This window comes from Chinchilla lanigera, unplaced genomic scaffold, assembly GCF_000276665.1.
Source record: "Chinchilla lanigera isolate Chin_1 unplaced genomic scaffold, ChiLan1.0 scaffold00007, whole genome shotgun sequence".
NCBI lineage: Eukaryota > Metazoa > Chordata > Mammalia > Rodentia > Chinchillidae > Chinchilla > Chinchilla lanigera.
The window spans coordinates 30,729,440-30,743,193 of NW_004955408.1; the positions used below are offsets into that span (position 1 = coordinate 30,729,440).

Here is a 13,754-nt window from a genome sequence, read left to right on the forward strand (position 1 = left end):
TTTCTGGTCACAGCAGTCTCTGCCTTTGCTGGCCTGTCTCATCAGCACCTCATGGATGGACCAGGTGAAGCAAGGATGGGACGAGCAAGTTTCTGTCACTTGATTTAACCTGGATTTGCTCTGAGGCCTCTTGGGACTCACAGAAGTCTTGTCAGGGCCTCTGCCTCTGAGCCTGGGAGAGACAGCCTGCTGTGTTCTAGCTCGGTGCTTAGGACAATAGGTAATTTCACGTAATGGCTTTGCCTCCCTGTATGCTGTGATTTCTGCCCCTGAGGATAAGGGACCAGGCCAAACCTCTGTTCCCCATGGTGCTCAGCAAAGAGCTGTGCACTTAGCAGTAGCTCAGCGAATATAAAGAAACTGTGTTCTCAGGGTGCACCTTAAGACCTTGATATTAACAAACTAGTCAGTTGTATCTGAGTACAGTGTTTGTCCTTTATCTGTATTTGCTTCCTATAGTTTCAGGTGCTGTGGCGAGTCTCAATCCATAAATATGAAGTGGAAAGTTCCAAAAATAAGCAATGGGTGAGTTTTAGGTGGTAGGCTATTTCAATAGCATGATGAAATCTCACAGCCTCCCTCAGTCCATCCAGGACACTCACCATCCCTTGGTCCAGTGAGTCCACGCTGTATCTGCTACCCAACTGTAGTCTGTAGCCAGCGCAGTTATCATGCTGACTGTCATGATCATGGTGCTTGTGCTTGTGTGGCCCTTATTTTACTGAATAGTGGCCCCAAAACATGAGATTAATGAGGTTGGTAATTAGTATATGCAGGGGAGGCGTGAAGTGCTTCTTTTAAGTGAGAAGATGATGTAGATGTAACAGGGTAAGGAAAAATGGTATGTTGAGATTGCTAAGCTCTACAGTACATTGTGGTTGGTCTGTTACTGTGCCTAGCTTATAAATTAAACTTCATCACAGGTATGCATATAGAGGAAAATCATATTATATATAGGAGTTAGCACTATCCGTGGCTTCAGACAAGGGGAACCACTGCACCTGAGATGTAATGCCACAGGTTCTGGGAGGTGTTTACAAAGACAGACAAGACAGAGACCACAGCCTCTAAGGACACATCTTGTTAGGTGTCCAAGTTAAAATAAATTTGTTAGATTGTGGTGCAAGTCATGTAATTACTCAGGGCCAAATGAACCATCCGCGTGGGTATTAGCGCTGATACCGGAAACAGGCCGCCATCCTGGGGCGGGGTCAGGTGAGTGGCACAGGGCTCGTCTGGACAAGGCCTCCTGCTTGCTTAATGCCTCGCTACTGCCATCTTGAAATTCTTCATTTTTCTTTCTTTCTGGTTTAAAAGAAGTTTGAAAATTGACCCATAATTGTAACATATTTATGTGGGACAACGCAGTATTTCAATATATGTATATAATGTGCAGTCATCAAATTAGGGCAATTAGCATATCCATTACCTCAAACATTTATAATTTCTTTGTGTTGGAAATGTGCAAAATCCTTTCTTTTAGCTATTTGAGATATATAACAAATTATTATTAGCTATGGCTTTACAGTGTTTGAACAAGGACCCTGCATCTTTTCTTCTTTTCTCTTTTTTTTTTGAGACAAGGTTTTGCTATGTAGCCCAGGTTGGCCTCCAACTCACAGAACTCCTCCTGCCTCAGTCTCCTGAGTGCTGGGATTAGAGCTATGTGCCACTATGCCTGACTCCATGCATCTTTTCTTTTGCACCAATCCTTGCAACTTATATAGCCAATCCTGACCTGCGTTCTGTGTGGCCAGGAGAAGCTCTGTGGTGGCTTTGGGGGCTCTGGGACTGGCTGGATGAGGTGGAAAAGATGAGCTGCAGAGCTGGGCTGCAGCTTGAGGACGTGGCCATCCTAGTATCAAGTGTGGTGCAGCACTACGTCCCTCAGGATGTGTTTGGGACGTCAGGGACTGGACTTCTGAATCCTCCCCCGAGCCCTCTTATAAAGAAGTGGGGCCTCCAGATGAAGAGGCTGTGGGCCGGGCTGCTCCACGGGCAGAGGAGCCTGTGAGAGCCATGACCGCGGGGCCTCACTCGGGGCACTGGAATTACACTCCTTTCTGGAATGTGCTGGCTGGACGCTTCATGGGCCTGCTGGGAAGCCCAGAGGAGAAGCCCAGGAAGTGGCTCTGTAACCGCAGAAAAGGGCTTCCTTACGTGCCTAGCACACCTGGCATCAGGTGGTCCTCATTTGGAGTTTGGTGAACTGGAACTCAGAGCCCGTCCTCAGTGGTCTGAGCAGTAGCTGTCTGTTGGAGGAAAGGGTCTAAGCCCTCCCGGGAGGCAGTGCACTTGGCAAATCTCTACTCCCCCTGCTCATGGACAGACTGGGCTTGGAGTCTGGGCTTCCTCTACTTCACCTACACCAGGAGCTTCACTTGTGTGGGTCCCTGCCACGCGGCGCCATTGAGTGGTGGCTGGCCCCATCAGGGGTGCTGCTGCTCTAATCAATGATGCAGAGGGGGACTTGAGAGGTCAGAGAAGAGGGGCAGCATCCGGGCTAGCAGGACTAGGCCAGAGTGCCAGCATTAGATAGGTAGCCAGGGAGCACCCAGCAAGGGTGGAGAGGGCCAAGAGGGTGGCGTGTTTAGAGTGAGCAGAACGGAGGTGAGGCTGGCCACCCCAAAGAGCATGCATGTCCTATGTGCACACTCTTGCCAGCAAAAGAAAGGGCTTTTGAGCTGCACAGGCTGTAATTCCAGTTACCCAGGAGGCTGAGACAGGAAGATCACAAATTCAAGGCCAGCCTGGGCAACTCAATGAGACCCTAGCCGTAAATAAAATTTTAAAAGGGCTGCGGATATAGCTCAGCATCCCCTCAGTTCAATTCTTAGTGCCACAGAAAAGAGAAAGTGAAAGGCTGGAGGAAGAAGGGGCCTTTGCATTGGAGGTGGCAGAGATTTTATGCAGATTGCTTGTCACTTGCCCCTATCCCGAAGGCCCTGCTGGGGCTCTAGAGCCAAGCAGGGTTTAGGGCTTCCGGGAGCAGGGCCCGGCATCAGCCGTCTGCTGCCCAGGACTTTCCTGTTCTGTTCTGCCTGTTGGTCTCGGGCCTTGCTGTTCAGTCCCTCTTCTTTCTCTGTAATGAAGGGAAAAGTCACAGTCTCTAGCCTAGTGGACTGTCTCAGGGCCTGGCTGACTTAGGATACAGGTGGGACACAGGCAGTGGGTAGTTTGTGCAAAAATACAAAGTGGCCTAGTCTGGTAACTATTAAAATAGCTCTCATTTACCAGGTTCTTGCCATGGCCCGGTATCCTTGATACTTTATGAGCTCCCAGACGGCCTGGCTCGGGAGTCCCCCAGCCTCTCACTGGGCACTTCCTGCCTCTTCTTGAGCTCCCCGGAACCCCAGGGCATACTGACTGAGACTTTCAGTGTGACTCCCAATCCTGCATGCTTCCACCTGCCTGCTCTGACCAACCACCACACATGTGGGAAGTGCTAACCTCCAGGCCTGCCTTCCTGTCCTTGGGATGGGCCAACAGCCCCACATAGTCCATGGAGGTGAGTGTCTACAGGTGTTTGGGAAACACCCCCTTTGGCCCTAATACATTTGTCTCTGGTCATTCAGGACACAGTAAACATTTTATTGACACCCAAGTTTAACTGAAAAGAAAACAGTCAGGAGTCTAGGATGTTGGTACATTTCAAATATATTTTATTACTTTTCTTTTTGTCTTAGAAAGAATATGAAATCTGCATGCAATGCTAATGATCTCTGACATTCACATAGCATATAACACAGCAGGATAGTGCAGCCTCTACCCAAGGGCAGCCTGTGGGGGGCGCTCTGCGGAAGGTATGTACAAAGAAAAGGGTGCTCCGCTCATCCCAGCTTCCAAACCCGGACACTCTGCTCCCGGTGAGCTGCACGGGGAGTCACAAGTGTACCGCTGCTTTAGTACTGCACGTTCCACCGTGTGTAGGGAGAGAAACACACTTCGAAGATTTCCTGTTCTCAACAGATTGTGTGTCTCCAGTTGCGGGTTGTGTATGTGTTGTAAAATTCTACGGTTTTCACTAACAGTGGTAGGAACCTCACGTGCTTCTGAAGCATCACAAAGTGAAGCAGCAAACCTTTCAGAATTCCTCAGGTTGGAAAAAAGACCCCATACGTTCTTTACAGGTCACTTGCCTCACCCCCACAGGATCTTGGAAATGTTTCCTAGACTGAAAAAATGAATCGGAGGAATGAAGCACATTTGTCTGGCAACTAAACTGAGTTCTTCCAAGCGCAGATGCAGAGAGACCTGCTCCTGCCTACCCGGCAAGAGGGGCCACTGCGGAGTCACACCGAGGCTGGGATCCACCGTAAGCCCAGGAGGGCCTGGCAGCTGTGCAGAAGGCGCCAGGCCCTCTGGGCGGAAGCTTCCCGAGCTAGGTTCTGCAATGAAATGTCTCAGCCAAGCTCACTGTTCCTCCCGGGCGCTTATAAAGCTCAGATGTGTATCGATGTACGGACAAATACAAAAAAGCATTTTTTTTAAAAAGGAAAGGCATGAGTTTCCCCCCGTTTCAGCAAAGGGCCGCCTGTGTTGGTGTCTGGAGCGCAGGAGAGCTGGGTCTCACATCTGGAAGCCTTTCGCGCACAGCTATAAAATGTAAAAACTGACCCTGGGTAAAAAGTGCTTCGTAACAATATATAGTTTGTGTCTGATGCCTGTGAGAAAGAAAGGTTTTTTTTATTTAACCAGCAAAGTCCTTTGCTCAAGTCTCGCAACTGGTCTGGAGTTTTCTATCAGAGATCTTTCCCCTATTCTTCGTAGACCCTGGGAAGAGAAAGCACAGGTGTTAGTGGCTCAGGACTGATGCAGGCTGCTCATGGCTGCTGGCGGAGTGGCTTCCTTCAGTCTTCACAGTACAGACTTCAGCTGCGGGGGCAGGAGAGACATCTCTAGGGACACAGGGGCCACAAACGCTCATACATCTGGCTTTGCCCTTTCTTTTTTTTTGTCTTTTTGAGACAAGGTCTCACTATGCAGTTCAGGCTGGGCTTAAGCTCACTATGTAGCCCAGGCTGGTCTCGAACTCGCAACGATCCCCCTGCCTCAGCCTCCCAAGTGCTGGGATTACAGGCTTGTGCCACCACGCCCGGCTTGGCTTTGCCCTTTCTAATCAGCTTCCGCCTCTATACTCCCATCTTTTCCTCAAGGCCCTGTGAAGCAAACCCTCTTGTGTGTGGGGAAACTGAGGCCTAAGACACCTCAGATGTTCCCAGTGACCACGGATGGCCGGCATGGTATCACCTGCTCCTCCCATTCGTCTGCAGAGAGCCCCTCCTCTTAGAGAAGACAGCCCAGGGGCGGGTATGCTCTCTCTAGGCTTGGGCTTGTCCTCCTGAAGAATGCCAGTTCTAGAAGCCTGAGGACTGAGGAGGCTCTGACGGGGGATCTGTGTCCCCGAGCACTCCTCCGCGGTGCTGCTCACCCCTGCTGATTATCAGGCAACGAAAGTCACCTTTTCCCTCACCTCTCAAGCTGGCTCCGTTTAGGTTTTGTACTTTTTTCAAGTTCTGTCCCACGGCTGCCCCAAGCCCCTAATTGACACTCTGATAGCCCAACACTCCCTGCCTTGCGCTGGATTTCTAAGACCACCAGATTATACGTCCAAGTGGAAAGTTGTGGTTGCTTCCTGTGGCAGCCAGAAGCCCTGGTGTCTGAGACGCTGTGAACTCCCCCGCCCGGCCCCACAGGACTGCCCCTGCCCCCGCCCCCCCCCCCAAGCGGACTTCTAACAGTGCCTTTATCTCCGCTCCACATCCAGAGACGTTTTTCTATCTTTCCAGGGGAGAGATAGGGAGAGTAAGGACACGCTCTTCCTTTCAGCATGTCTCAGCACCCAAAAAGGAAGGGTGAACCCCCAGTATGATGCGGTGAGGGCCGGTCTGGTGACCGCGGCAGTAGAGAAGCCGGGCTGCATTTAGACTCCCCGGCGCCCCCTTGCGTTCTGAGCCACACTGCGGGTGCGGGGTGAGTGAGGAGCAAGGTGGGCACAAGGTTTGAGCGTCTCCCAGGAGCCGAAGCAGGATGTTCTCAACCCCTCCATTCCCCCGCCCTGGGTTAGTTCACTGCATTTTTGATGACGCAGGGCTTAGAGGGTGGCGGGGAGCGGCAGGGGCAGGTCCTGCTTTTGTCAAGTGCGCTCACTCTCTTGACCAGAAAGAGGGCGCCACTCCCATCAGATATATGGAAAATAGTCTCTCACCCTCATCACTTTCTATTTCAGGCAACTGCAAACAAGGCAGTTTTGGAGGCAGCAAAAGCAGGCTCAGGTGCAGGAGCTGTGGGAAATCTGGTCACAAGGCCGAGCCTGAGGGGGTGGTGCCCGGCCAGGTGGTGGGAAGGGCAGCCCAGTTCCCTACTGTGGCTGATCCTCTCTCCTGGGGACCTGGCTTCCTGCCCTGGCTTTGTCTGCTCTGGCTTTGTGCTCCCAGGGAATTACTGTCCTCCCAGTCTGCCTTGGTTTCCCCCTTGTGTAGGATGTGTGCTGGCACTGGCCCCTGGGAAGTCCCCTGAGTGTGCATGCTTCCCCAGCCGTGCTGTGCAGGGAAAGGAGACAGCAGGCCCTGCATACTGCAGGAAGGGCCACTTCTAGGACAGCTCACCTTTACATGGTACAGGAAACCAGAGAGTGGCACCTCTTCCACGTCCAGAGCAAGACCCCAGGGATCAGAGCTAGAACTTCCTGACTATGGGGAAACAGGGCTCAAGGAACACTGGGGTTTGGTCCAAGGCACTGGTAGTCTCAGCCCCGCTTTCCCCATTGAGTAAGAGTGGTGCTGGTTTAAAGGGTCAAATCCAAAGCCCCTTCTAGCACCTCTATGGGAAGGAATTTATCTGCCGTCTGAGCACCATGGGGCACTCCAGAGAGAATATGTTGGCAGACAGGTTACCCTCATCATCTTGTGGATGAACCCACAATTTTATGGTTAACATAGTCAATTAAGTGGTCACATTTCACCCCGCAAGATCCACATGGGATAGCCAGGCCAGAGGCTCACCCAGCCATTTTACAGCTTATGTGCCTTTTCAAAACGGCAATTAAGACTATAACATGAAAGTTACAACAAAACAGACTTTGGGTCACAAAGAGAGAAATCTTTAATATGTAGAGCTGTCTGAGAGAGCAGCAGCCTGCTTTGTTAAGTGGTGACGTCGCATTCCTGGGAGTATGCAGGCAGTGTCTGGTTGTCTGCTACCTGCGGCTATTGTGGTGGGCACACACATACGCAACAGGCGACCTGATGTGGGGGACCCACCCCATCCCGAGAGCTGCAGCCTGCCCTGGAGGAGGTGGGAAGGGGTGTGGGAGGGTGAGAGGAGTGGGCGTACCTGCGCTTCTCGTTCCAGGCGTTGTACCACTTGATGAAGCGCTTGGTGCTCTGCAGCTTGGGGTGCAGGCAGTGCTCCTGGCCACGGTACCTGGACATGCTCTTGGTGGTGATGCTGAAATGCAGTGGGTGGGCTGAGGGTTGAGGTGTGGAGTAACAGTCCCTCACGTGGCCGCCTCCCTCCCTCAGGGCAGCCCCTCCAAGGACTCCCCCCCTGGCTAGCTCTGTGGAAGGGTCTGCTGTCCCCTTCTATAAAGTGAGCGGCCTCCCTTTGCCCCTTAGAGCCAGCAGTATCAGGGACAATGTCCCCCAGGCCTACTGCACCCCCAGCACTGTTGTTTCTGGGATTTAGGGCTCTTAGGGGACTCTTCCAGGGATCCAGAGATGTGTGTGCCAAGGCTCTGCCCTTGTATTTCAGAAGCTCCACCATGGGGTAAGATGCGCTCCCTGCACACACTGAACCCTCAACCTGAGTTCCCCCGCCTGCCACAGATTGTCCCAGGGCTGGGCATCTGCTGATCCCAAAGCAAAATCTTCGCCTTGAAGCCTGTTTTGCTGCTCCAGTGTGAAGTCCAAGTTATCTCACTTTTGGGCAGAGAAATAAGACCTCCCTTCTTTGTGGCTGAAAGATCTCAGGCACCTATCAGCCTGTTCTAATACTGGGTGGATTTCTAGCTGTTTGGTAGGTAAACATGATGACCTTGTGCAGAGTGGAGGGGCCTGGGTTTGAACCCCATGTTTGGCTGGGACCTTGGATAACCTCTCTGAATCTGCTTGCCTATCTGTAAAATGGGTATAATGATAAGAACTACCTCCTAGGGTTATTGGGATGATGAAAGGATATAATCCATGCACAGTACACAGGACCTGGCAGAGGCCCAGTGAATGGTTACTGTCATTAGTAACTGATCATGGGAGATGAGACAGGAGAAAGATAAACCTCAGTGTGAGTTCCAGCCCAGAGGGAAGGTGAACTGAAGCCCAGCGCTACTTCCACCCTCCCCGCTAATGCTGGCCAGGAGGATGGAGGAGCTAGGGGGAAGGATGGTATTCAAGATAAAGGGGCCGCCTAGCACAATGGGAAGTGCCAAATTAGGGGTGAAGATGCCATCTCTGAGGTGCATAGAAGAGCAGGTGGAGGTGAGAAGGGAAGGAGTGGGAGTGAGGCAAAGGTCAGCTCATCCCCCACAGGCTGCCAAAGGGGGAGTCAGGGTTCAAAGGTCCAGTTCTAGAGGGGTAGGGTTGCCATGAACACAGTCTCCCCATCTATGGGGATCGAAAATGGGATCTCACCACCAGAATGGGGTAGAATGTTTCTGGGTGACCTGCTCTTTTCTTTTCATTGTGCTGTGAGCTTCTGAGGTCCCCAGGGGAGCCAAAGCAAACTGGGAAAGGGATGGGTCTTCACAGCCTGCTCTGGAGCCCTCCCAGAGACACGTGGCTCTCTCTGGAGCATGAGTGTGCAGCCAGCTTTGGGGTGAAATCTAGCTCTTCCCCTCCCGGAGGAACCTGGCTACCCCCAGGGATTTAGCACAGGGACTTTTCTGCGTACCGCACTGCTGCTCTAGCACTCTGAGTGAAAGGACAGGGCAAAGCTTAGAAAAAAATCCCCTTCTCAGTCAGGTCAGCGCGCAGCTGAACATCCCAAATCCTGAAGGTCGGGGAGGGCAGGAAGGCAAGCGCAACCCTCCAACCACGGTGCTCAAGTTCTGCATCACAAACTGAGACCAGGGAAATCAGCCGTGGAAGGCAGACAGGAAGATTTACCACGTCAGCAACTACGAGAAATTCTGGGCCCAGCGTCCCTCTCCTCAGTTCTGGGCATTGAGGGTTTGGGGGACAGCTCAGGGACATATGGCACAGATTGCCCTTTGTAGAATTGGGACTCTTCCGGACCCTTCTGGCCGCAAGGACTCCTCCTTGCAAAGATACTCCGCTGCCCCCAATCCCCACCCCTAGCCGAAGAAGAGATGGCAGGGTGACTCGGGGTGAGCTGGAAAACTTGCTTTTGTTCAGCTTTTGTGGCTGAAAACCTGCTTTGGCAAAAAGTGCTGGCCCCTTGTCTGATCTAGAAAGTCCTAGGAACACAGGAAGGGAGAGGAGCCTCCAGCTTTAGGGGGTGGGGGTGCTCTGAGAGTGGGGAGGGGGAGGAGAGGGTGACGGGTGCTGAGCTCACGAGGCTGCTGCACGTTTTCACAAGGCTGCTTGCAGCCTTCTCATGCGCTTAGCTATTGTTTCCCTCTATAACTGGAGATACTTGGCCAGGAAAAGTCTCTGCTGAGGGATTCTGTCCTTTTAAGAGGCCGCCGCACCCCATACCCTGCTTTTGTCCTCTGCATGGTCTCAGAAACAACTTTTGATGTTCCTTGCCATTTTAAATCCCCAAGCTGGAAGTGCTGAGAGCTTATAGCTCCTCCTCTAGATCTTTTGACTCCCAGCCCCCGCCTAAAAGGATTTGGGGGCAGTTTTTATGCATTTGGTCTGCACAGTAAGGGCCAAAGACGAGAGGGTTAATTAAGATGCCTCTGAAGGATGAGTGTTGGGTTCAGCTCCGGTCTGGAGGCTTTTCAGATATCACCCACTTCAGCCTGCAGCCCCAGTGGTAGAGGGGTGTGGGGAGCAGGGTACGCATACGCCCTGCCTTTGCAGACACTGCGTGGAGGCCTTCAGGCAACAGGGCCAGCCGGCGGAAGGCGCTTGCCCAGACTGAGAATAGAGTGTGTCCTGTTTCAGGGGGAGGGGAAGAGGGCCAATGGTCCATGGCAAATATTTGGGAGCTGCTTTGCCAAGGGCTTGCACCCTAGCCAAGAGCGTATTGATGGGCAAACAGTGGCGCTGGCCTCAAGTGGTTAATTGGGAAGGCAGAGGAGCGAGGAAACTCACTGTTCTCTCGCTCTGCCCCACTTTTTAAAACATTGCCCGCATCCCCACCAGCAGGGCTAAGGTCGCAGGGCTTGTTAACCCAGTAGAGTGCTTTCTGCAGGACTGCAGGGACTCAGGGGCCCACAAGGAATCCAGCTGCTGAGAGAAGAGCCGGGAGTTCTCATAGTGAAGTCCTGAAAAGCCAAAAACTGGCCATCTGGGTGAACAGCCCCTGATTAAACAAAGGCTCTGAAAGGAAAGTTGGGATTCAAAGTTTGCACTGCTAATCCCTTTGGCGCATGAAGAAGGCAGCATGCCCCACGGTCTGGAGGTGAGTGTGTTTTTGATGATCCCAATCTTGGTGTTCTAGCCATTGATCCTCCATTGCCCTAGCACCCTGGGCAGCCCAAGGTACAAATTCTGAGGCTGCCTATTACAGTCCTAGCCAGAGTGGACTCGGAGATGCTGCTCCTGGAGCCCAGGACAGTGACCCCTTTTACGCCTGTTGCGCCAGCGTCCTAAGGACTCACTGGGCAGTCACAACGCTTTGCCAAGGACTTGGTAAAGGTGGAGAGAAATGTTAGCCTGACCCAACCCCGGGCTGTGCCTCCGCATGGGACATCCTGGTGGGGAGGAGCAGAACTCACATAACCATCTTTTCCTCGCAGTGCGGGTACTTTGGCTTCATTTCCAGCTTCTTCACGTCACTGTAGCGTATCTTAGGGCCCTTCCGGGAGCACTTGCATTTGGACCCTGTGGGAGAGGACGCGAGGGCTGCTCAGTTGGGCCGGTGGTCTCTTGCTCCCCTTCCGCCTTCGGAGCCCACCCAGACCCCCCTGGAACCCCGATGGCTAATAGCTGGTGTTTGGGATCCCATCCCAGGGATGGGATAAGACGGCGACAAAGGGGCTTCCCAGCACTCACCCTCCGTGCGCGAGGCGCACAGCGCCAGGAGCAGTAGAAGCAGCGCGGCCGCCAGGAGCCTCATGCTGGTCAGAGGGGTGCAGCGCACGAACAGGGACACGGGGACTGCGCCGCCGACGGTCCGTGTGGCGCCCCAGACGCTGCCGGGTCGGATCTGTCAGCTCAGAGCACGCCTTCTGCCTCAGCTCGCCGCAGCAGCACCGTCGGTGGTGGGTGCTGTCTGTCGCTGCGCGCTGTGCTTTGCGCTCCTCTCTGCGATCACTCCACAAGTCTGCTCCGCCAGCCCTGGCCTCTTTTAAATCCGCTCCTGCCCTCGCAGCAGCGAGCTCATTAATATGCAGAACCACTCGGTGACTCACTGAGATTTCTCAATGTGGTGGGGGGAGGAGACCTTCCCAGCCCGCCTGCCGCCGGCCTTGGGACTGGATCGCGATCGCAGCGCCTCACATTTGGAGCCACGCGTGCACCCACACACTCACACACTCACATCTGCTCCCCTCGCACGCGCATAACTCGCTCTGTTGCGTACACTTGCACCCCCAGCCCACGGCCCGCGCACTCTTCCGGGACAGCTGCTCTGCCTTGGAGAGGCGGGACGGCCGAGAAGCTGCTGAAGAGGGTTGCTGTTCTGATTCTGGTGGATCCCACCCTGGCCAGACAGGTTTATTGTTCTGAGCATTGCCCACCCTCCCGGCCTCTGAGACCCAGGCAGGGGCCCAGATCCTTGGGAGAGGACCTGAAGGAATTTTGAAGCAAGTGCCAAGTGTGACTGCCAGCAGACCTGACCCCTCTGCCTGCCTGATAGGAAGCAGCCCGGGTGGCCAGGGCACAGGCCAGGTCTGGGTAGGCGCTTGCCATAGGGTGTACGCAGCAAAGCCGCCGCCTGCAGTCACTGAACTGACGCAGAGTGGGGCGGGGGCACTCCTAGAGAGGGCTCCCTAATATGGGGCTGTGGCCTGGTGACTGTGTGGCCCTCTGGGGGTTGAGAGAACCTGGGTGCTCCTCACTTTCATGCTATTCTCCGATGCCAAGCAGAGCCCATTAGGCAGCATGACAATGGTAACCATCTCGATAAAGCCGTCCTGTGCACCAGAGATGGTGTGGGGCTGCAGATACAGCGGTGTGAGGCCAGCCTCGACAGATATGCCCACCCCACTACTTCCCAGCACACGTGACTTCATCACTCAGAGGCTCCCTTGCATTAGCCGCGAAGTCTAAGTAGTCACAGTGCCCTCCATAGGGTGGCTGTGAGAAGTCCGTATTCTTACACACACAAAGTACTGTAGTTAACGGGGTGCCTGATGCATGGTGCCCAGGAAATATTATTTATTGGCGTCACTAGTCCATATGTTTCATATATAAGAGCATCAGAATGCCACTTCTAAGTTGGTACTTTCAGTTTCTTTAACAGGTACAGAAGCAAGCTTAGGGAGAAGCAGCCTCGTGCCCGAGGTCATGGAGGCTGGAAGCAGGTGTGGTTGGGCCAAGAGGGTCCTCTGGATTTGTGGCTCCAGAACTGGGTCCGGTCTGTGGCTGTCATGGCCGTTGGGCTTTCACTTCGCGGTGAGTGAACCTTGGAGCTTCCTTGAGAAGAGACCCGAGACAGCGGGCAGAGCAGCTCAGGCGGAAGGGGGCTGGGTTTCCTTTCCAGGCCGGAGCTTGCCCAGCACTGTGCTCAGCCTGGCAGCGCTCTGGGGGTGCAAGTAGGGGGGTGTTCTGGGGAGAAAGGGGTGCAGTTTGCTAAGGTACCAACTGCGAATATCTGTGCTGCCTCCTCCCAGCAGGAGCATGTTTGCTGCTGCATGCAGGGGAAGCTGACCTCGGAAGAGCAAGCCGAGCCCACGCCCGTGGTTATGTCTGCTCTTGAAGCCAAGCTGGCAGCTGGACGTTTGCCCTGAGCAGAAGATGAAGGCAAAGGAATAACGTTTTAGGCATTTGCGGTAATTTTCAAATTAAAGGTTAATTTTCCTTAATATTAACTAGCACATTTGTTACATAAATATGAGAAAAACCAAGCAGAAAAAAAACATAAAAAGTGCAAACACTCAGAAGTCTAAACCAAGATGACAGCCGCGGTCGCCCTCCAAACCCTTCTCTCCTGGCTCTGTGTGCGCAGATCGGATCTGGCTACAGGTGTTGCTTATTAGCCTGCTTCTTATACCAACCAGTGTGCCACAGGTGTCCTGTCATGTGGCCAGGCTTGCTTCTACCATTTCTCTTTTAACAGCATCTTTTGAAGCTGTATGGTATAATGGCCAGGAGGATGGAGTCTGGACTCAGACTGTGTAGGTGTAAATCTTAGCTATTAGTGATATGACTTTGGGCAAACAGTTCTTTTAGGCCTTTATGTTTTCATCTGTGAGATGGGTATGATTAATGGTTCCTCAGGCATAGGGGGAATTAAATGAGATGGCACATGTCAAGCTTTTAATGTGGGCTGCAGAGTAGAGTAAGTGTTCAGTCGGTGCTGACTATGGTTACGATGATTTCAGATATAGACTATCCCCTTGTGTAGATTACCATAATTAATTTAACTGATTACTCCCTGCTGGACATTTGGATTATCTTCAACAGTGCTGTGGGACAGATGTTCTTGTGGCTTAGTTTTGGGGTAGTTTCTTAAAAATTGGATAT

The 13,754-nt window shown here is 52.9% G+C and overlaps 1 protein-coding gene and 1 long non-coding RNA gene across 2 annotated transcripts; one reads left to right on the top strand and one right to left on the bottom strand.

Moving 5' to 3' along the window:
• Positions 1–3,639: 3,639 nt before the first annotated feature.
• On the bottom strand, positions 3,640–11,415 carry Cxcl14 (chemokine (C-X-C motif) ligand 14). The gene is made up of 4 exons (XM_005376477.2): positions 11,121–11,415; positions 10,844–10,949; positions 7,336–7,449; positions 3,640–4,773 (listed from the first exon to the last, which is right to left on the bottom strand). The coding sequence occupies exons 1-4, from the start codon at positions 11,182–11,184 to the stop codon at positions 4,758–4,760; spliced, it is 300 nt and encodes a 99-aa protein (XP_005376534.1). The 5' UTR covers positions 11,185–11,415; the 3' UTR covers positions 3,640–4,757.
• Positions 7,456–13,267, top strand: LOC106147048. Its single transcript, XR_001231754.1, has 3 exons — positions 7,456–10,527; positions 12,520–12,683; positions 12,902–13,267. It is a non-coding gene; the product is annotated as an uncharacterized LOC106147048 (long non-coding RNA).
• The last annotated feature ends 487 nt before the right edge of the window (positions 13,268–13,754 follow it).

Bases quoted from the DNA above. Each gene is read 5' to 3' on its own strand.
- Cxcl14 (XM_005376477.2), bottom strand. From the start codon at position 11,184: ATGAGGCTCCTGGCGGCCGCGCTGCTTCTACTGCTCCTGGCGCTGTGC. The intron at 10,950-11,120 runs GTGAGTGCTGGG...CCTCTCCCACAG, and splicing joins GTGCGCCTCGCGCACGGAGG to GGTCCAAATGCAAGTGCTCC. The intron at 7,450-10,843 runs GTGAGTTCTGCT...ACTGCATTTCAG, and splicing joins TGCGAGGAAAAGATGGTTAT to CATCACCACCAAGAGCATGT.